This window comes from Brienomyrus brachyistius, chromosome 6 (assembly GCF_023856365.1).
Source record: "Brienomyrus brachyistius isolate T26 chromosome 6, BBRACH_0.4, whole genome shotgun sequence".
In the NCBI taxonomy this organism is placed as follows: Eukaryota; Metazoa; Chordata; class Actinopteri; order Osteoglossiformes; family Mormyridae; genus Brienomyrus; species Brienomyrus brachyistius.
Window position 1 is genome coordinate 19,607,970 of NC_064538.1, and position 22,564 is coordinate 19,630,533.

At 42.8% G+C, this 22,564-nt stretch overlaps 1 protein-coding gene across 3 annotated transcripts in view; it reads right to left on the bottom strand.

The window, feature by feature from the left end:
• The window catches only part of LOC125745216 (metabotropic glutamate receptor 7-like), a 112,897-nt gene that overhangs the window by 36,682 nt on the left and 53,651 nt on the right, over window positions 1-22,564 (bottom strand). For all 3 annotated transcript variants that reach the window (XR_007398598.1, XR_007398597.1, XM_049017827.1), the window contains exons 3-6: window positions 15,125-15,260; window positions 14,051-14,205; window positions 4,452-4,589; window positions 332-532 (exon numbers count right to left, since the gene is read on the bottom strand). Coding sequence is in view for 1 of the 3 variants with exons in the window: in XM_049017827.1 (XP_048873784.1) it covers window positions 332-532; window positions 4,452-4,589; window positions 14,051-14,205; window positions 15,125-15,260 (630 nt within the window). In the remaining 2 variants the exon portion in view is untranslated. The remainder of the gene's footprint in view (window positions 1-331; window positions 533-4,451; window positions 4,590-14,050; window positions 14,206-15,124; window positions 15,261-22,564) is intronic.

Genomic DNA, 22,564 nt, shown 5'->3' on the forward strand with positions numbered 1-22,564 from the left:
ACGTTAACCTCCAAGTTTAACCTTCAACCTACGAAATAAATTCCAGATGGTCTCGACTCGACATTATATGTTAACATTTAATTAGTAAGCGCCTGATTCTAAAGAAACAAAACAAACAAGGATCATTGAGCAGGGTCAGTCAGCCTCCCTGGAGCAATTGGGGTTAAGGGCCTTGCTCATGGGCTCAGTGGTAGTATGATTACTCAGCCAGCCTTGAGAGCTGAACTCGAGCCCTTCCAAACCTGAGCCCAGCTCCCTGACCTTCTGAGCTACATCCTGCCCCACAAAATGGCTTTGACTTGGATTGACACACATCAACACATGCTCTCACCATTGAAGCGGACATTGCGGATGTACTTGAGCAGCTTCTTGCCCCCAGCATGCTCCATCTCAGGACACACGCCAGAAAGGTCAGGGCAGAGGTCCTTCTGCATGTTGTGCAGGGCGTGAGCCATGGCGTACACCGCGTCGATCACGGACTGCACCTTCCCGTCCTGCTGGTAAAATGAGTCGGTGCCGATCCGCTCCTGGCCTGGTGGGATGGAAAAGAGGCCAGTCAAGTGGGCGTCTTGTACGTGATTTGCTTGTTAATTAACTAGCTAATGTAAGTATTAGCTGAGGGGTAGCACAGTCAGGGCAGTAGCTAGATATCTCAGGCACCCTGAGAAAATGTCACCTTGGGCCTCCGGCCTGGGTTGGAACTTTCAGTCGCTCAGTTGATTTTGCCGTGTAGGGAGGAATTTGGGGCCCCTACAAAGTGCTGGACCCCCTGAATCTGTCATGGTATCCCTGCCTCTCCCTCACCCCTGGGCACCCCCACAAGCTAAAACCAGGCTAAGGTGAATTATAGTGGGTGTGGTCAGATTGATAATAACAGTTTGGGGACCATAATGTGATAGAAACCTGTTACTTTATGCCTCGTGACCCTTGCCCAGTTCCCACATGGGAAAATCAATTTTATAAAAAGCAATCAAAAAACTAAAAATGTGAAAAATCCTGTTTTTTGTTTGGTTATTCATGGTTAAGGTTAGGGCTGGGTAAGGGACAGGATTACCATAGTCAGGATTAGGGTTATGCCCATACTGTCCCTGCCAAGACTGTTTAATGATACGACTGTGTGTGTGTGTCTGCATGCATGATTGTGCCCTGCGATGGGTTGGCGCCCCATCCAGGCTTGTTCCCTGCGTTGCCCCAGTAGCTTCAGAAATAGACTCTGGACCCCCCCACCACCGAACTGGATGCCCTAATTGGATGGGGGAGGATGAAACCCATGTCTAACTGGCCTAACTTCAAAATGCAAAAATATACCCTTCCGAGTGTGAGCCTAACAAAGTATTGAAATTCTTCCCACCAAAACCATTAATTCCCGTTGCGGTGTCAGGGGGACTCCGGCGCTCATCCCAGGTAAAGCTGCTCAGTCTTCATGTGAATGCATAAGAAAGCGGATTCTCCTGTGCACAGGTCTGGCATGGGCTTTAAAATAGCCCAGGTTTACTTTGTTACCGTCAGAGGATGATCCACAGATAATACGGCAGCTGACGTCAAGCTCCTTGAACGGAGTTTCCCGGCTCACATCTACACCAAATCACCCAGAATGCAACGGAAGCAGGAAACCCTTCCGAAGCTCCTTTTGACACAACAGCCACTGCAATGTATCAGCAGATTACGGCAGAAATGAATCATACTAAGCTCTACTGGATCTACCAGACAGTACGTCAATGCTCATGCCAGCACCTCTCCACACTGCACCGCCTAGAGATCGATCTAGTAAACTTACTTAACAGCATATTGTTCCATTTTTGACATAATAATAATATCTTGCTTAATATGTACTTGGTCACAATCCAGCCTTCATGCGCTACACGGTCCATGGATATAAGAGCAGTACTATATACTGTACTAGATGCACAACTGGCCCACTTTCTAAATAAAGTACCTCTGGCAAATTAAAATAACAGCTGGAGGTGTAAATAATTTACCTGTGGAACCGTGTTGCACACTACAGCCCACATATTTAACTTTTGTGGTTAAAAATAGTGCCTGTGATCCCTTAACCAGAGAAAAAAAAGGAAGACAGAGTTGTCTCCTAATTCTCTGTACTTGCAGAGTATTTCCTGCCATGTTGTGGGCAGACAGCACGAGTCTGGGAGTTCATCCATCAGTGAGTTTGTCGCGTGTAACACAAACGATCAGTCAGTGCCGCTAAATTAAAGAGAGGCAGAAACGGGAGATTCGTTCCGTGAAGGGAGAGGGGTAATGAAGATGTTATATAGTGAAACTTTTCTTATCGTAAGAGCTTCCGAGTGTCATCCCTGAAAACACTGGCCTATTTTTGTTGACGTGCTTTTGTTAAAAAGGTGAGAGCACCCAATAAACCACGTCTACTTATTATGCAAAGCGCTTGCGGGAAGGAGATAAACGCAAGTATACAAGCTGGAATAAGTGATGCCCGGTCAGACGATGACATGAATATTCCTAAATTAAAAGCAGAAGCGGCTCTTGCTCTGCAGCATACAGGAAAAAGGCCTGTCACAATCATAATGCTCCCTAGCTCTGATTCCGTCACTTGTCAGTACATCCATGGGCCCTGAAAAACAAAGATAAACATGCTGTGTAATGTTGATGAACAGATGAACGTGGGCAGAGTGGCACATGCTGAATAGGGTCGAGAGTGAGAGATTCGATCCGTTTATCTTCCAGGAGCATGATCGCCCAATTCACATTATGTCTGTTTGTTTAAAAAAATTGTGGTTTAAAGATTCTGGGCTTTGTACAGTATATATTACATATAATGCATACTATTTATATTATATACTGTACCATATACTGTTATATATCAGTGTGGGTAATTAGATTACCGAGCATTTGGATGCACAAATACTTTAAGTCCTGCTGTTTTCTGCATATTAAATCATATGTCGTATGCAGCTAGCTGTTTACTATTCTCTGCATAGCAGCTTTTGGAATTACGGTTTCAGATGCATGAGCAAATAACACAGTATCTCTAAACCAATATTGCACAATGCGTTGGGTCTTTAATCCTGTTTACGCGACGTGGGAACCAACTCCAGGCCTGTCATCTGAAATAAACTCCGACACGAGCATCAGGAAAAGAAAGTGCTAGAATGAATCGGATGCTTTACATTTTAAAGCATTTCTAAAGCGTACTGAGACAAAGAGGGCGATATGGACCCCATGCAGCTATGACCGGATGGCACTATAACCTCATTTCAGAGTTCAGAGAATGGGCGTTTGAAAATATTTCCAGAAGCTTTGCCCACGACTCCGGCAGCGGTCCGGGGTGGCTGATAACTTCCATTACGTCTCGTCTGCAGGATTAGAACAGCACTGTGGAGGCTGAGAGGAACGTGGAGAGAGATGAAATCCTATCGATGCTGTCATTTCTTCTCGTTAAGAGGAAAGCGCTGCAAATGAGCCGAGCGGATAATGGTCTAAATGGAAAAAGTGTATTAAGAGGAAGGGGGGGCAACAGCATCCACAAACATTACCCTAAGTCCTCGCACTTAGGCGATTAATTTCCTCTGTTCGTTTACTTAAGAAACGCGGGCATCAATCGTCACGGGCCTCCGTCACCCCGGGGAATTAAATTATCATGAGGGCAGCAGAGTGGGGATCCCTCCCCGCCGTGTGCGGCTCTCTCTGATGTGTGTGACCGGAGGCTACGGAGCACCGAGAGGCAATTAGCCCGTCCACATGCGCCGCCGGTACGTGCGCCTCACTGATCTGCGGCTAAGTGATGCGCCGCTACACTTTCTGATCCCAACAAACAGGGAGCTTTCCCAGAAGGTTTCACATAAAACAGGCAATACAGGCAGCTCTCGACTTACGTAAATCCGATTTAAGTACATCTGGATCTACGCAGTCCCCGGATTGACTGGGGGGTTAAGAGTCTTGCTCAGTAGCCCAACATGATTGGACCCAGGGGCCCCATCACTCAGGCAACTCTAGGATTCCAGCTAGCAACCATCCGATCACCTAACCCACTGAATCACGCATCATCCCAAAATATCTGAGATATGTAGATTTCCTGGAAGCACTAAGACAAAAAGGCAACATACGCCTGTAAGTAATTTTGCACTTTCCATATAAATTGTAATCCTTCCCTCAACTGTAAGTTGCTTTCGACAAAAGTGTCATATACGTGAAAAATAATAAGTACCATAATAACATTATATCATAATAAACTCCCTGCCCTGAGACAGACATGTATTCCCTTATGCGTGTCCCATGCTTGGTTCCCTCTGCACCTTACACTCCAAGCCCTCTGTGACCCCGTACCGGATAAGCAGTTGTAAGGATGGATAGATTGCTGGTGGATGGATGAGTAAGAGAAACTGACTCGATACACGGAGGCTCATGACTTCTACAAAGCTGTCTTTACTGCACAAACTCCTCCTCTTCTGTAAACAGAGCTACTCCATCCTCCATACCTGTGCATTTGCGACTGGTGTCCTCTTTCTTGGAAGAGCTCATCAGCTTACAGTTGAAGTTCTCCTCCCAGAACTCAGCAAACCACACATTCCTGCGGTTGTTTTCCAGGGTGCGGGAGGTGAAGTAGGTGTCAAATCCTGTGAAACAATACACACAGTTATGGAGTAAGATATACAGCTCGAAAGATCTTAAAGCTTACATTTTTTTTTTTAGTTCAGCATTTCCCAACCCGGTCCTCAGGGACCCCCAGACAGTTCACATTTTTGCATCCTCCCAGTTCACCGCCAGACATTACACATTTTTGCTCCCTCCCAGCTCCCAGCAGCAAAAATTTGGACTGCCTGGGGGGGGGGATCCCCAATGATCGGGCTGGGAACACTGGTTTAGTTGACAGACAACTTCACTTTGTTGTCTTACGAAGCTAAACCATTTTCCCAACATTTCTCCTGCTTCGAATAATTCCAACAGGAAAGCTGGTCCAAGGGGCATCAACTTGTCCAAATGCAGTCTTGCTTTATGACACTGAGTGAAGTTCTCCTGTGAATATAACAGGCTTAACTTGTAGTTATAATTACGTCCCTTAGGGTTACTGGAGGATAACAAACAGTCTGTCTAAAACATTGTTGTCTGGCATTCGGCTTTACACTCTACCTGTATACTCTATTTATCAGTCCAATCAAACTTCCCCTTAGTGGTAACTGGGTTTCAACTGGTTGCATTGCACTAATTTATCAATTGCTCCTTTGAATCTCTTCATCAAGTGGTACTTCAAACGTACTGACAAACAAACAGACAGACCAATGGCAAACTTTCTGATTTTAAGCAACTGATGTAAGTCCCCTTGTGGGATATAGCAGCAACACAAGCCTTGCATTTTATTTATAGGAGATGCGTCTATCCAAAACAAGATACAGGGAGAAAGAACAGACAGCCAGTCCTCAGAGCAATTGGGGGTTGAATGGTGAAATCAGGATTTGAACCGGCGACCTTCCAATCACAGCCATGGTGTCATAACACACTGAACCACAGACTGCCACCAATCCACCATGTTTGCAAACAGTACTTTTTCAGTTCCTTTTTTTTCACTCCCCTTGCCTTGGTAATTGTTGCCCAGGATAAAGGAATTAACTATTCACCTGTAGGGAGGGCTGAAGGATTATTTCTTGCACGTGTGAGACAATATAGCTGTTGAAATCGACCTTGCTTTTCCTAGACTCACATGTACTGTCCTGGGTGCCATTGCAGGGGAGGGCGCACGCCGGGCACATCTGGATAGATTGACGCAATACGAAGCGCTATAGCCCAGCAGGGACAGGCAATTTCCCCACAACACTAGAGACCCCGCAAGGCCAATATCCTGCAATTAATGCAGCAGACTGAGGGCTATTCTGCTCCCCACCTTTTACCTGAGGCAGCACTGGACAGAAAATCCAGTACAAAGGCCAGTCGGGGCCATGCTAGCGAACACAGCAATTAGACATATTGGCCAATAAGTCCTGAAAGGTAGCCGCTACTTTGAAATGGGAAAATATGAATGAAAATTGCCAAACAAGCTTTTCGCTGGCAATTGCAGGAATGGATGGGTTTATAAGGAGAGATTCCTCACTAACAGTAGCAAAATACACATATACATACACATTTATATATAAAACAACCATATATAAGAACTATATGTATATATGTAAATGTATTATATAATGTTGCCTACAAGGGAGAATGATTGACATCACATGACCTGGCCATCACACACAACCACACACACACACGCACACACAGTAATATATTGTCTATATTCTTTTGTTAAATTTTTTTCTAACCGAATGCACACTTACTACCCAGGTAAACAGGTTTAATAATGTCTTTGATTGTCTAATACCTTCCACAGTCCTGTATATGCATGTATATAGTTTAAGAACTTATATGGAATCACGTTGGGGGCGGGTTGGGGGGGGGGGTAGCATTTTACTGTAGCGACTGCGGACCAAAAAACAATCTGAAGCAGTGTTCTAATTGAATTAGAAAATGGTGAAAGTGGTATCCCATGACTGTGTAATGGACTCACTGCCTGCACTGACCACCATTTGATATTTTGTACCCGTGACTTTCATTAACAGTAAATTACTCAATTCGATTTCCAGTGAATGGGTGAGACAAAGGCTTGTCTACGGGCCACGGCTGTGCCCTTCTGAAATTAAGGGCATGTGCAAAGTTGAAAATTTAACATAATTTGAATGAATCAAAGGTCAGCAAGAACATAACAGTTAAAGTACTTTAATTATTCTCCACTTATACAATCACCGTGGACTAACATTCTGGGAGAAATTTCAAAGTAGAATTGTGACTAATTAAAATAAATTAAACATGGAATATAAAGTTGAAGATGTTCTCTTGGGCTTTGAGTGTAATGCAATCCTGTAATAAGCCCCCATCTTTATCCAGAACACTATTCAGTCTAACATTCTGTGCTATTGCAGATTTCTGACTAGCACTCAGGACACTACTCAACCAGACACTGAATCATGGCCTCTAGACTGGCCAGATCTTTCATGGTTTATCCACAAGTGTATAATGGTCCTAAGGTACGGTCGCTGAAGACAGATGTTCTGTACGAATGAGGGCTACTGTGCTGCCTGACTTTGCAAAAACAATTAACATGTTTATGTATCTCATATTGCCAGGACTGAAATCCATTTTTAAAAGATAAAATCTAGAAATTATTATTTTTATTCTTGGGATGCTGATACAAACTGACTGTGGTGATTTACACAGATGATAAAGATTCCAGCATCGAAAGCCTTTTGGGTATCAATCATAAGAGGAATTAAGGCATTAAGAGACTTTATGCCCCCAGGATACTTTATAATAAGTTGGTGCAATTGCAGTTTCCTTCTATAGCTCCTGACTAGTGAATATTCTCAGTCACAAAAGTATAAATCACAGATTTGTGGACAGTGTTGCATGGCATGAGCAAACAGTTATGGAAAAGACACATCAACAAACAACTTCACTGCAGTTTATTAATAAACGTCCCTATTAGTCGAAACTGAGCCATGATTTAAGTACTAAATTGTTCAATAAGAAATGAAGACACGAATACATGATGGAAATTGTCCTTGAACAGATGCATTACAGAGAACCCCACATTAATAATTCAATATCATAACGCAGGCAAATGGAAAATACTCCTCCTGAAGGAACGAAATGCATGACGCATTTGCAAACATCTCTTGGGCAGGGAAGAAGGTTTGTACCGACAATTGTAAGTGTTTAGGGTGTTGGCAATAAGTGGAGGATACTACATCAACATCCTGATGCACCAATATATGATACTTAAACCAAAAAGGAGTGCTATGATTACACAAAAGACATGCATTGTCTGCAAAGACGAACCCCACTATAAAGAATATGACAGTATTATGGGGAAATGTTTCTGAATAATCTTTAGACAACTGCTCACAGAAACAAATAACACCTCTGACTAGAGGAAGTACATCAGCAAATAAATGCATAAATCCTGAGATGATAAGACCACTGGGATTAAACATCAATCTGATGTCTGAGCAGTGCATTGTGAGGCTTTTAAAGTAAAAAAAAAAAACCTCTGTATTCTATCTAGAACCAGAATTCCCCTGATACAGTAGAATGGGGCCTCACATCACTATGCTCCACATCTCCCTGAATAGTCCATGGCTTATTTCACTGCCTTGTGATGGGTTGGTGCCCCATCCTGGGTTGTTCCCTGCCTTGTGCCCTGTGATGGGTTGGTGCCCCATCCTGGGTTGTTCCCTGCCTTGTGCCCTGTGATGGGTTGGTGCCCCATCCTGGGTTGTTCCCTGCCTTGTGCCCTGTGATGGGTTGGCGCCCCATCCTGGGTTGTTCCCTGCCTTGTGCCCTGTGATGGGTTGGTGCCCCATCCTGGGTTGTTCCCTGCCTTGTGCCCTGTGATGGGTTGGCGCCCCATCCTGGGTTGTTCCCTGCCTTGTGCCCTGTGATGGGTTGGTGCCCCATCCTGGGTTGTTCCCTGCCTTGTGCCCTGTGATGGGTTGGCGCCCCATCCTGGGTTGTTCCCTGCCTTGTGCCCTGTGATGGGTTGGTGCCCCATCCTGGGTTGTTCCCTGCCTTGTGCCCTGTGATGGGTTGGCGCCCCATCCTGGGTTGTTCCCTGCCTTGTGCCCTGTGATGGGTTGGCGCCCCATCCTGGGTTGTTCCCTGCCTTGTGCCCTGTGATGGGTTGGCGCCCCATCCTGGGTTGTTCCCTGCCTTGTGCCCTGTGATGGGTTGGTGCCCCATCCTGGGTTTCTCCCTGTCTTGTGCCCATAGGCTCCTGACTAGGACTAGCAATTACAAAAAAATGGATGGATGGATAGAGGTGTTTCACTAAATACCTCATCTTTCCATCCTGTTCCCTGCACATTGACACCAGTCCCACAACTACCATGGCATATAACAAAACTGCCACAACTCATGAACCTTCAAGACCTTTTAAAGATTTTCTCAAACATCTTTTGATAAAAAAAATGTTTGTTGAAGGAATCTTCCTGTAGTTTATTTATATTTTGTTAATAAAGCCCTTAAGAAATGATGTGGTTGATCTGCATATATCCCATGCAAACAAGATGACGTTCAAAAGAAGGAATTGCACATTAAGTGCAGAAATACTGTTAGATTTTTACAGTTAACATTTACGAATACTTTAGCTTTCACATGATGGCGGAGTCTGTTGTGTTCGTTATTTATGCATCAAAGCCAGCGCAGGGTGGAGTCAGCTGTTTAACTGAAGCCCCAAGATGAGTGAACTCAATTATTTAACCTCAGAGAATCACCCTACAGAGGATGCTGCAGTAAGGCAGATCATATAAGCTGTTGATCGATACTTTTCACCCATCTGAGACCATGAATTAATGTGACTATATTTCATAATCAGTGTCCATTGTCTGCAATTTCCTTGTGCAAGGAGGCAAGGGCTCACATAAGGAGCACAGCTGTTCATCATTGGGGGGGGGGGGGGGGGGGGGTTGGGGCAACAGTGAACTCACTCTGCCGATTCCAGGATTTAAACCGGCAACCTAGCAGTCACTAGCATGACATCCTAACCCACTGAGCCACATGGCTACCTCCGTGTTCTCAGCTGAGGCAGAAAATGAGGAGCTGAAAGAGCACCAGCCACTAAGGGAACAGGCAAAGCAAAGCAGCGAGCTGCCTCACCGAGGTCCACAGACAGTCAGGCGCTGTGGGCACCTCACCTCCACTCTGCCTGGCTTTCCCTCCCCACTGCTCCCCATCTCCCTGTCAACCCAGGCGGCGGATTAAAAGCCTCTTTACCGTCATTTTTGCGTCGATACCCTAATCGGCACTAACATCGCGCTACCCACTTTTTGTGGAAGGCCTCTGTAAGCTGTGCTTGGAGGATAAAAGACTTCCGACCTTAGCTGGGAGTCTTTCTCCGTTTGCTTAACATTTTTTGGGACATTCCCCACCCTGCTGACCTCTTTTAGTTGCTAAATATAAGGCCAAGTGACTTTTGGCTTACTTATAGGCTTCTCTAGGGATTTGCTGGTACAGTAACACACCACAGGTCACTGTGCTATGGAGTGTGTGTGTGTGTGTGTGTGTGTGTGTGCATGGGTTATGTATATATTACATTATAGGGAACAAATGTCCCCACAATGTGATAAAAACCTGACATTTTGACATTGTAGGGACAATTTAAACTGCAAATGCCAAAAGCTTAGGGCTGGGTTAGGGATAGGGTTGCCATCACTGGGATTATGTTTTTTTCCATAGAAACAAATGGATGGTCCACACAAACAGGTGAATACAAATGTGTGTGTGTGTATGTCTGTGTGTATGTATACCTAGTAACCCTTCTGTGAACGTGAACAATTACACGGGAATATTTTGGAGCTTGCTTAAATATCACATAAACTCACAGACAATATGCAGTCAAAACCAATACTAAAATGATCTGGATCACATCAAATAATATGATATATAAATATTAGTGATAGACAATATGTTTTATTGTAAGTGTATACTATATCTTTGATATTAAAAGTCTTGGCTAGGGTACGGCATGTATCTTTGTCTGGCAACCAGCGACTACAAAAACGAGCATAGCGCAGCATTGCTGGTTATCAGCATGGCCAGCATAAAGCGTGAAATTTATACCAGCATATGCCTTGTTTTGGTGTTGGTGGGAAAGCATCATTAATGGAATATGGCTGGTGGGCCAGCTTCATGTGCAGGTAGACCAGCATAGCTATGCTGGTCCACCAGCTACACCAGCACCAAACCAGCACTAACCAGCACCAAACCAGCACTAACCAGCACCAAAGCAGCACTAACCAGCACAGAAATTATGCCAGTCTATGCTGCTTTTTTTCAGTATGATGGGCCAAGACATACTGCTTCCACTGTTCAGTAGTACATACAGGGGCATAATTTAGATGGTTTGTATATTATATATATATAAAAGAAGAAATGAAAAAGCAATTTGACATGCAAAGTGTACAGTACAGTACTGTTTGTTTAGAAATTGGTAATAAAAAGCTAGCAGACTGTTACGGGTTGAGGTTAGATGTGTTCAAGTGTTATTTTTGAAGTGTTATTTGTGGGGATCTTACATATGTGACAAGCTTATGGTTTATATCTGTAACTTTTCATTATAATCCGTTACCTTTTTCACTTCCATTTCCACTCACTTATCAGCAGTCGTTTACACTTTTACCAATACATTTTGATCCAAACCACTCAGCTTGTCTGTCAAGCACTGAAAGGAAATCATCTTATACCCTTTTATTATCAAATTACAGTCGGTCCCTCAATACATCAAGGCAGGGGGCCTGCTTACCGAGGAGGAGTCCCTGCCATTTTTTTAGTTCTTAATCTACTTGAGCTAAATGAATTCTTCTGATCGTATTTTATTTTTCAGGAATGTTTGACAGGGCAGACACGAGTGATTCAGTGAAATCCATTACCTGACAAATATACGCGTCGTGCTCTTATATTTAAATTAGAAAGCATGCATATTTTAACCTTTTGGATCCTGAGACTGTTAAGAGTAAGTGCTTTGCTGATGATTACAACACTAGTGTCTCTTTCCGTCCCCCCTGCAACTTTCTAGAATATTCCATGGCCGCATAAAGCTCCATGTGATGGCTCCCCACAGCCGCTGTACAATCACATCAGTGCAACCGCCAGCTCCTTAAGTGTAATCATCTCCGATGCTGCTACAATCACCACTGGTGGCGCGACGCTGTACGTTCATAGCGCTGCAGTCTGACACAGGCTCCTCTGCATTCATCTACTTCCGTTCCAAAGCTGGCGGTATGCTAATTGAAATATGCAAAGAATGCAAAAATGTACGCTCGCCGCATCTTGTAAACCTTCCAGCAGGAGGTGCTACTTACTGTCAGTGGCGGTACATTTCTGAGAGGGCCTGGTGGGGGGAGAAGGGCAAACAGGGCTGCCGTACGGCTCATGCGGAATATCCCGATGCTCCTAATCCTTTATATTGATTTGTTGCACCCATCCCTTGTTCCCAGGATTTATTTCAATTGGTGTATTTTTAATGGCACTTTCAACAGCCCTGAAATCCAATGTCGCATCATTATATTCGTTCTGTAGACCACACCTACACAGCAAGAACCCAGGGGAGAAGGTCCAAGTGGAACATGTTATTAATGAAGATAACATATCACCAAAGGAGGAGCGGGGTGTGTGGCTCAGCACATTAGGACTCACTCTCCATGGCCAAAAAGTTACTGGTTCAAATCCTGGGGCCAGCAGACTGATAGTAAGATGGGAAAGGTGAAATGGCAGGTTCCCCATGGAGGTCAATAAAGTGCTATCCCACAAACAGCATCTTTTCATAAATTAGCTAAAGTGTCCTTCTCTGGATCTGCCTAACATGTGTGCTTAATCTCTTTCAGTGAAAGCTCTCTACTCTTTCCTTCCATACTGCCTATCACCCTTTACTGCTCACACCTGCTCCTTCCATGAGCCCATACATTTTGACTTACTACCTCTGGCTAAAACACGACCTTTTACTTCAGAATGTGCATATAGGCTAACAATGTATATATATTGCAGTGGTTAGCACTGTTGCCTCACACCTCTGGGACCCGGGTTCGAGTCTCCGCCTGGGTCACATGTGTGCGGAGTTTGCATGTTCTCCCCATGTCGTCGTGGGGTTTCCTCCGGGTACTCCGGTTTCCCCCCACAGTCCAAAAACATGCTGAGGCTAATTGGACTTGCTAAATTGCCCGTAGGTGTGCATGTGAGAGTGAATGGTGTGTGAGTGTGCCCTGCGATGGGCTGGCCCCCCATCCTGGGTTGTTCCCTGCCTTGGGCCCATTGCTTCCGGGATAGGCTCCGGACCCCCCGCGACCCAGTAGGACAAGCGGTTTGGAAAATGGATGGATGGAGATGGAGATAACAATATATGCTATAGGCTATAGGCTAACGCATATATGCTAACAACAAACAAACTGCTTATAACCGTGTATCTGCTGGGGGGTGCCAAGCGCTGTGGCCACACTTCGTTGCGCTAGAGAAAGAGTCAGGTGACACGTATTATTATCTTCATTAACAACATGTTCCACTTGGCCCTTGTCCCCTGGGTTCTTGATATATAGGTGAGTTCCTTAAAAAAAAGAACAACAGAAATTCGGGTCAGACAATTGACTCGGGCCCAGTTAAGTGCTCTACTGGAGCTGTAAAGAGTCCCAAAATGCAGCAATCTGAGCTGTTGTTTACTCCAGACCCTGGATTTTCACAACAAGCATCAGATGTCTCCTTCTTCAGTATTTCCACAGGTACTATTGAAGTCAATAGAATAAAGCTTCAGCTTAGTAATAATAATGGTAACTCTTTACTAGATGGGGCACAAATAATGTTGTATTAAGCTATTACTTATGTATAAATTAACCACAAACTAAGTCTTCGTTACATGCTGATCTTATATTTGTTACTCATTAATAAATCACTACACATCTTTTACCTCAAGCAATTACTATATTTGCTACTATGTATCTTAATTATGTAAACCTTTGCGAACTACCTATGGAACTACTGAAGGAACATGTAATGAATAACACAAGTGAAATACTGATCTTATGTTTGTTCATTTTTAATGAATTATGATGCATCTTTTATTTCAAGTAGCAGCTATATTTGTTCATGATTTGTGTTTCAGTAGTAATTGAGTTACTACTATTTGCGCCCCATCAAGCAAAGTGTTGCAATAATAATAATAATAATAATAATAATAATAATAACAAATAATAATAATAATAATAATAATAATTATATTGATTTACAGTTTAAGAAGTCTATGGGAAGTCTATGGGAAGTGTATGGGAAGTCTATGGGAAGTCTATGGGAAGCTATTCATTAACAAGGGGGAGGTGATCTTAAACAGAGATTACTGAGGTATAAGCCAGTCAAATGGTGCTTTCAAACATGGAGGTTCCTATCTGTGCCACATGAGAATATCTTGAAGACAAACTGTGCCCTTCACAGTACAGCTTTACCAGCAACATCATGAAGACGGGTCCTATCTTCTTTTCATCATCACAACTGCGCAGACCAGCTGTACCTTCAATGGTGGATCTTTTGGGCTGAATGGTGATGGCCCCCACAGCAACATCCTCCAGTTGGGAAATGGGACTCTGTTTCGCACCCCAACTGTCAGACCCAATCCAGAGGAAGTGTCCAACCAGATTTGCTCTCTTGGTTGCATTGAGAATCTCTCTGAGGAACAATCACAGCAGAAAAAAGGTACACTTTCACAATTTCATTTTTTAAGATGATAGTTATGTAAAACCTTAAAATAAAAATTATACTAATCAAGCTGTTTTAAAGTAACATATAACTATGGCATTTTAAATTACTGTAATGAATAAATAATTTCAAAATATACTGAAACAAATATTTAAGTATACTTTAATAATTAAGTGAAAATATTGCAAATACTGTAGACTATCAAACATATGCCATATTAAAGTAATGGGAGGCATGCTACAAAGTGAAAGTGAGGCATGTTGTAAAATGAAAGTGAGACTATGAAAAGTGAAAGTGAGACACAGGAGTCGGACTTTTCACGGTGAATATAGGGAATGTCAAAGTGAAAGTGTGACGTCACAGGGAATATGTAGCATGTCACAAACTGAAAGTTTGAGAAATTTCCAAGTGAATATGAGGCATGTCACAAAGTGAAAATAAGACAAATTACAGTGAATATAAGGTATATCCCATAGTGAAGTATAACAAATGTTACAAAGAATATGTAGCATGTCACAAACTGAAAGTGTGACAGATTTCAAAGTGAATATGAGGCATGTCACAAAGTGAAAGTGAAACATGTCACAGTGAACATAAGCTATGTCACAAAGTGACAGTATGACAAATGCCATAGAGAATATGAGGCATGTCATAAAGTGACAGTATGACAAATGTCAGTGAACAGAGGCATGTCACAAAGACGTCACAGTGAATACGAGGCATGTCATGATACGAGTGCGAGACATGTCACAGTGAATATGCGGCAAGTCACACAGTGAATCACTAGCGGTCTGTGACTCCCAGAAGCACCTCATTGCTGGGGCTTTGAGTTTGTGATATCTGGCACTGCGCACTGCTCTTTATGGTACCAATGTGGAGGGTCACGTACTGGATGTCCAGGTCACTGGCGAAGACGACGACGACCCGGGACTGCCGTGTCTCCAGCAGCTGCCGTATCATCTTGTCGAAGTCGGCCTGCTTGTAGCCGCTCGGGATTTTGAGGGACTGAGCAATGCAGATGCCGCCTAAGACGGAGAGGAAGACACACCGGACTGAGAATGCGGTGTGAGACCGTCTGACACGCCATCTGCGCCTCACGCTGCCGTCCTGAGGAAGCCACACTTCACTGTCAACTGGACCTTTATGGTAGTATTTCCTTAAAAAAAAAAACATGAGTGAAACATTCCACCAAAGCATCACCGCATTTTACGTTTTACACGTTTACAGGTATTTTCATCAGAAAGTTTAATTTTTACTCAGAATCCAACTGAGAAAAGCTTACGCAACTATTTATAAAAATGAAAGCAATAATATGACCGCGTATGATTCCAGGGGAACTTTCTTTCACCTTTCAAAAACATTTTAAAATATATACAATTGTATATAATGGTTCATCAAGTAGTTATATAAAAAATAACTACTTGATAAAGAGATCAGTGGTAACACATTACTTGAAGCTGTCATCTATAATTCATTAAAGATACCTTCAAAATGCACTATAACGGTCAGTATAAATATTAATAAAGCATTAGAGAATCTTCTATTTACAATCATAAGACATTATACTGTAGTATTGATCATATTACCTCATAATCTCAAATGAAGCTCTCATCTATAATGCACTATAGATACCTTCATAATGCATTATAATGGTCAATATAAGCATTATATTATTATATAATGCTTTGTACTGCATTATGGATGATGGCTTCATTCATAACGCATAATAAACATGGCTATAATGTATTATGCCTTTTTATAAATATTTATAGCCGTGTTTATAATGCTTTATAAATGCATCGTAATGTGTTATGAAAGTGTTCTTAGATTCTTATAGACATCGGATTCACTGAAAGTGTTACCAAAACAGTTTTGAAATTAATGGAATGAGGTGCCTTTATGAAGTAATACTGCATTAAAACTGAAGCTAAAGGTCTTTTGACTTCAGTAATAGCTTGCAATTCTCTTCTGGGATCTATGTGCTGCAAATGCACTCTGACGGACAACTCGCACCCTGCAAGGACACGGTGTCAAGTGCAAGATTTATGTGACCCCGACGCCCCTGGGCCCCGACACAGACCCACACGCTTGTAAAGCACTCAGACTGAGCAGATGTGACGCGGCAGCTCTGTTGACTGATGTCTTTTGACCAATTAATTTCCTCTCGAAGCACTTGGGAGATGAAACATATTGAGAAAGACAGGCCCTGCAGGGCTGGACCCTCTGGGCGAAAAGGTAGAGGGAGCAGGATCCGGAAGGACATGGGCCTTTGTCCAGCAGTGGACAGATAATCTCCACATATACAGGGTTTACTGTCACCTGCCGAGTTTGCTTCCCTCAAGCCTGGCTCCTGAAGTGAAGTCACATACTGTAATTAATATGAAAACAGGGGGGGGGGCGGGGCGGCTTTGCAAATTTGGATTCTTCTGAGTTACCGGTTTCTAATAAATAGTGATTCCCCTTTTCGGCTCTCCCATGAAGCCCACCAGGAAACACACGGACACATGCAGCCGCTCTATATTTTTAAACAAATCTGCATTTTGTGGTTCTGCTGGCAGAAGGCTACGCTGACCAGCAGGTTGCGTCCAGATTCAAAATTTCTTAAAGAACAGTATACAAAAATGTGACCCATCGCCACGAAATGAGTCTTATGGGTGTATTTCTACCAGTGCGACTTATGACTCATTTCGTGGTGATGGGTCACAAATATGATGAAGCAGGAGACACTGGGAATGACTACAAACCAGCCAGGTAAAGGGTTGAAGCAACTTTGTAATGCCAGAGATGACCGTTAACTTATCTGACAGTGTCTCATGAATCGTAGGATGACTTTCCAAAATATACATAATTATGTATATTGTTCAGCACACCAAAAAACTGAGACATGAGTGAAACTAAAAACTGTGAGGTGCCTCTAATTTTTTTCTGTGACTGTATGTGGGTGAGAACATGCTCATTGGTCACAGCACAGAGTCAGCCAGCGTGCGCCCTCCCCACCCGGAGCAGTCGGGGGTTGAAAAGCCTTGCACTGGGGCCCTGTGCTGGCGTCAACCTGCTGCCTGTGGGATTTGAACCCGTGACCCTCCTAAACTTATGGTCATCAGAGTGATCTGCTGGGCTCAAGAGCAAGACCCAAAAAACTGCTTTAGGGGGGTAGATGACCCTGAGCTGTGAACCCAAGCTTCAGTCTCACCTCTATATGCGAGTCTCATAGGACAGTAAGTTGGGACATGCGAAAATGAAAAAATCCCCCTGCACTTTTTCTTGCACAAATGGCTAATCGAGTATCTCTGTCCATGTACACAGTGGAGTCCTGTGTTGTTTGGCCTCCGAAGCTCGTTGACACTTCAAAGGCAGATTAATGCCTTCATAAATCTAATTGCATTTCAGAGGCGAAGAAAGTGCATCAAATGGTTAATTGAAAAACGAGTAGAGGAGTGTCAAAGCAGAGCTCTTACATTGTAATTAACCTGTCCATGGACTTGTTTGATGGACCATTTTGTCTGGGCAACTGTAAAGCAGCTATCAAAAGCATCTGATGGTCCATTACTAGCAGATACTAAGTCCATTTTATGACTGCTGTGTTCACTGAACCGTTTGGTCTCAAAGATACATTCTTGCACCCTTCAAATTCATGTATATTGTACATGACTGTTCTCCTACCTCTTTAGTTTCACAATTATGTTTATCTATCTATCTATCTATCTATCTATCTATCTATCTATCTATCTATCTATCTATCTATCTATCTATCTATCTATCTATCTATCTATCTATCTATATCGATTTCCTAAAAGATGCATTTTTGCAATGGCTATTTCCAAATACTGAATACCATTGTCTATCAATGACAGTCTCTGTTTCTGCATTCCATTCTGAGGCTACTGTGGACAAGTTGGGCTGGACTTGTAGCTGAACTCATGTAAATGAAACAGATGAGGAGGAAGTATTCATAGTGGGTAGGTACAGGGGCACCTGATGACCAGCTGCAGTGAATGAATCCCTTTTGAGTTGTCATAATAAATACAGGGTTGATAAGCTAACTCCTATTTCAGCACTGATGGTGGTTTCCATCACCACTGTATTTAGGGAGTATGGATGAGAACAAAATGATTCTTGCAAAGTTTATAAAGAGGGCAGCGAATAGCCCACAGGTGTTCCAGTTCTACTTTGACCATCACCTTTAAAACGAGCAGTGTCAGCGGTTGAAGAAAGGGGCCTCTTTTTAACATTTTAAAATGGCTGCCGACCTTTTCTATTTGAGGAAGCCAAAAACCAACCGAAAAAGTGGTGCGGAGGAAGTCCATACTCCTCATCAGGCCCGGCTCCGGTACCACAAAGGAAGAGCACTTCTGTTTGAACCTCTGCTGTTGTTTTTACAGGTTGAGCCACAGAACAAATTGTACAGAAAAGATAATGTATTTAAATGTACCATATAAAGGGAAAAAGCTGAGCTGTACTGTACAGCACTTTTAATGGCTTTTTATCTCAAGAACAACCAAGGGCAAAGATGCCATCCTATAAGTGATATGAAAGATTCTTTCCACCTCAACCTAAATGAAGGTATTTAGGCCGCCAAAGGCATTGAAACTAAAGGTCATGCCATACTCCAAAAATACGCTGACATGTTGGATACAGCATGTCCTGTTTTCCCTGGTCTGCCTGCTAAACTGCACCCAGTAGCCTATAAGATTTAAATTCCGAATTCATTCATGGTGGAATTCATTTACTCTATCAGTAACTACACTTTGTGTAGATTAGCGAAACGAATTAATGACGCATGACCAATAAAAAGTAAAAGGCATATAGAGGGGAAAAAAAATGACTCCCGTGCAAATTATAGAAAATTATATGGGGAGTTTTCTGGGGTCTATCAGCTGTATAAAATTACTCCCGAGAAAACATACATTTTGGGGGAAAAAACCTGGAAAGCAGCCAGGGAACAGCCAAAGGCTAGTTAACTGTGGAAATTCATACACGGCGCAGTGAAAACTTATTTCCTGTCAGCACTTTCAGTGGCAAAGTTGCACTCAGGAGGCGAAAGATTCACAATAACTCTGGTTCACCACCTCAGACTCACGATCCCCAGTCTGTGGGGGGGGTTGAGGGAGGATCCTGGAGCGGGATTCCCATTGGGGGGGAGTTGAAGTGAGTCAATGCCGATGACTCATGGGCGGTCGTGGTCGACGGCAGTCAGCCCCCTGTTTCGCATCCGTAGTCCTGGGTGACTAAGCTTCTCCCACTCATCTACCCCAAAGTAGAAGACCAAAAAAAACCCTGTTGCCATGTCTAGTGGAAGCTGTACAGTATAATATAGTCAGAAGTAAGGGTAGCGATATATTATGCTATCTCACACTCAGTGGAAGCTGATCATCATTCTTATAGGTGTCAAGCGACATCTACATTTTATAGTGAACAGTTTGTGGAAACTGCTTAAGGATAGATAGATAGATAGATAGATAGATAGATAGATAGATAGATAGATAGATAGATAGATAGATAGCCACACATACAGTATTGAGACTATGAAAATACATTTAGTCATTAATAGACAATGACAACAAATAATAGACATTAACTGGGAAAAGGAAAGAGCTGCTTTGTAATAATGGCCCAGTGGGTATTGCATAGTACAGTGAATAACTGAATGTTCTGTGAATGTACCTAACTGTTGTTGTTGGCGACGTCAAATTAAGTGTTTAAAATGATTTTGTGATCATCTGACATTTTGAAAAAGACTGCAGATAAAATATAGGAGTTAAGGTTTAAAAGCACACGAAATCTTGTTATTGCAAAAGACTGGCAACCTCTAATTGAAGCACAATGTTATGACAAGTAGCGCCATTGTCCTAGATCCGGCGTCAAAGCCGGTCGCTTCTCCCCCGTAAATCACGACGGTGATAGTCATCATTAGGAGTCTGTGACTACAACAGCAGTACAGTTATAATATGCTGGCCTTCATGCAACATCGCAAGCAGTCATTTAATCCATCAGCCAAGCATGAAATAGGTTTGAGCGCCGTAAGTCGGTGGCGTAACGCCGACTGCCCTGCACACTGGACGTGGTAGGTAGGTGTTTACACACCGGCCGCGTGACGAACGCGTAAGATGAGACCGGAGCGAATGCTGTGACGTGTGCCCTCGGTGACAGCCATATTAATGTCCCTGACACAGGTCCGGGATCAGTGTTTCACAGTGAATCGGGCCGATTCAAAAAGTGTGGAGAAGGGCCATTGAAAAAATTCATGAAGCTGGAGGAAATTAAATCAAAAGAGCCAAAGACAATTGGCTGACCAAGCAGTTTGCACATCTACAGCTGTGTTTCTGACATAGATTTGGAAGTGTGTAAGTGTTGTGTAAGCAAATCTAAGACAGCCCATCAAACTAATATTCACCCTGGCACTTTTTAAAGCAATCATACTGTATTTAACAGTTTATTTATGGGATCTAAGTCACTATCTACTGATGATATCCATCTGTCAATAGCTTCTTCCAGTGATTACAGTACACTTGGCTTGGCTCTGAATTCTGATCCCTAATCCTATTAAGTCCATTTTTTGTCTAATGTACTGGATTTTTCTTTCATATTTTTAAATACAGTTTTTGTTTATTTGTACACACGCTGACTGCATTTTTACAACGTGAAGAGAATTACAATAAAATTTTTGCATCCCACAAACTGTACAGTAGGAATGTCAGAATTTGCTTCTCAAGGGTCAAATTAGCACTGTGAGGTTTTAATTAGTTCCTCATTGACAACATAAACTGAATTGAAGCAACCAGTTTTATTCTTTTCATTACAAATGTTTTATTGCATTTTTCAATACATAATAATACCATCCAGAATAATGAGACTGCTTTCAAATTATGTTATTAGACTCAGTCTCAGTTGTATATTTCATATCAGATGTTTTTCACTGCAATTACACAATGATATTGTTTTTTGCCCACTGCTGTCATATTGGTGCTTCCATAACGCGAGACGCGATGCTGGTCCTATTACTGAAATGTTCGCTTTTGACAGCCCAGGTTTCGATCCCGTCCTTGGTGTGTCAGTCTCCAGATCACAACTAACGCTGGTCTCAGCCGCCCATCAGGGCGAGTTACGGCCGCCTTGACTCTCGGCCAGCAAAACCACTCCAGGCGGGGCACCAGGATTTATATGCATCGTACATGAAAAATATCGATCCGGGTAATAATTCTTTGGTTAATCCTCTCTCTGAAATCGGTTTCTCTAAAATTACAGCAGATTGGAAAACACACACACACACACACACACACACACACACACACACACAAACACATGAGTTTGTGCAAAAGAACCGGCCAAAAACGTCGGGTATCAATACTGTGAAAAGGATACAATCATCTTCTGTAAATGGTTTCGTGCACGAGCTTCAGTGGTCACCAGGGAATCGCTGCTGGCTCACTTTATCAAGGTCGCAAAATTATAGTTCGGACACTTTGGACAGCTGCTTAAACTCCAAAGGGCATATCACCAACAGCTATTTAATCTTATTGAGTTAGATATCTGTCCATAGTGTCCATTATATTTGAAAAGTAACTATCTAAACAGATGTTCGTTGCCATGTAAGTGCGTCTTTCATGGGAATGATGGTTTATAATTAATGCGCACAGAAAATTCACCGTTCATTGAACAGCAAAGGTGTTTCAGATTCCACATCAGTGCTAATTACATGCTTTTATAAAAATGAGTGCAAAGGGGCAGGAAGTGATGTAATTTGGCTGAAATCCGACTGTCAATATCCTTACTTCAGAGAGCAGGTGTTTGTGCATTTGTAAGCAAGAGTGACAACCATTCACTAAGCAGCCAAATGCCCTGCAGGTGCTAAGCTACTGGCCAAGTGTCACTTATTCAACTATAAACTGCGTCACTGTAATGATCAGTGTAAGTGATTAATGTGAATGTATAAAATTTGTTGTTTGTTATTCGTTTAAAAGAAACCCATAGTCAGTAGCCATAGCAAACCGAAAAGGAAGGCATGGATATCCTGATCCAGATGGAGGTGGGTCAACACTAGCTGTGTATCTGACACCTTGCTTCTAGCAAGCAAGCCCACTCTTTTCTGTTTTCAGTCATGTTAGTACGCCCAGGGGGGGTGGGCTGCCAGTTGACCTTGGACCTCCAGAGGTTTTTTTTCTCCTTAGTCGGGAGTTTTTGGTTCCTCTCCTCCGTTGTCACCCGGCTTTCTTTATTTCATTTCCTTATCTTTCCATTTCCCTGTTTTGAATTACTGGCTCTTAATGATGTTGTAATGTATCACAACACATCCATGAAAAGCGCCTTGGGGTGAGACCGTTGTGAAAGG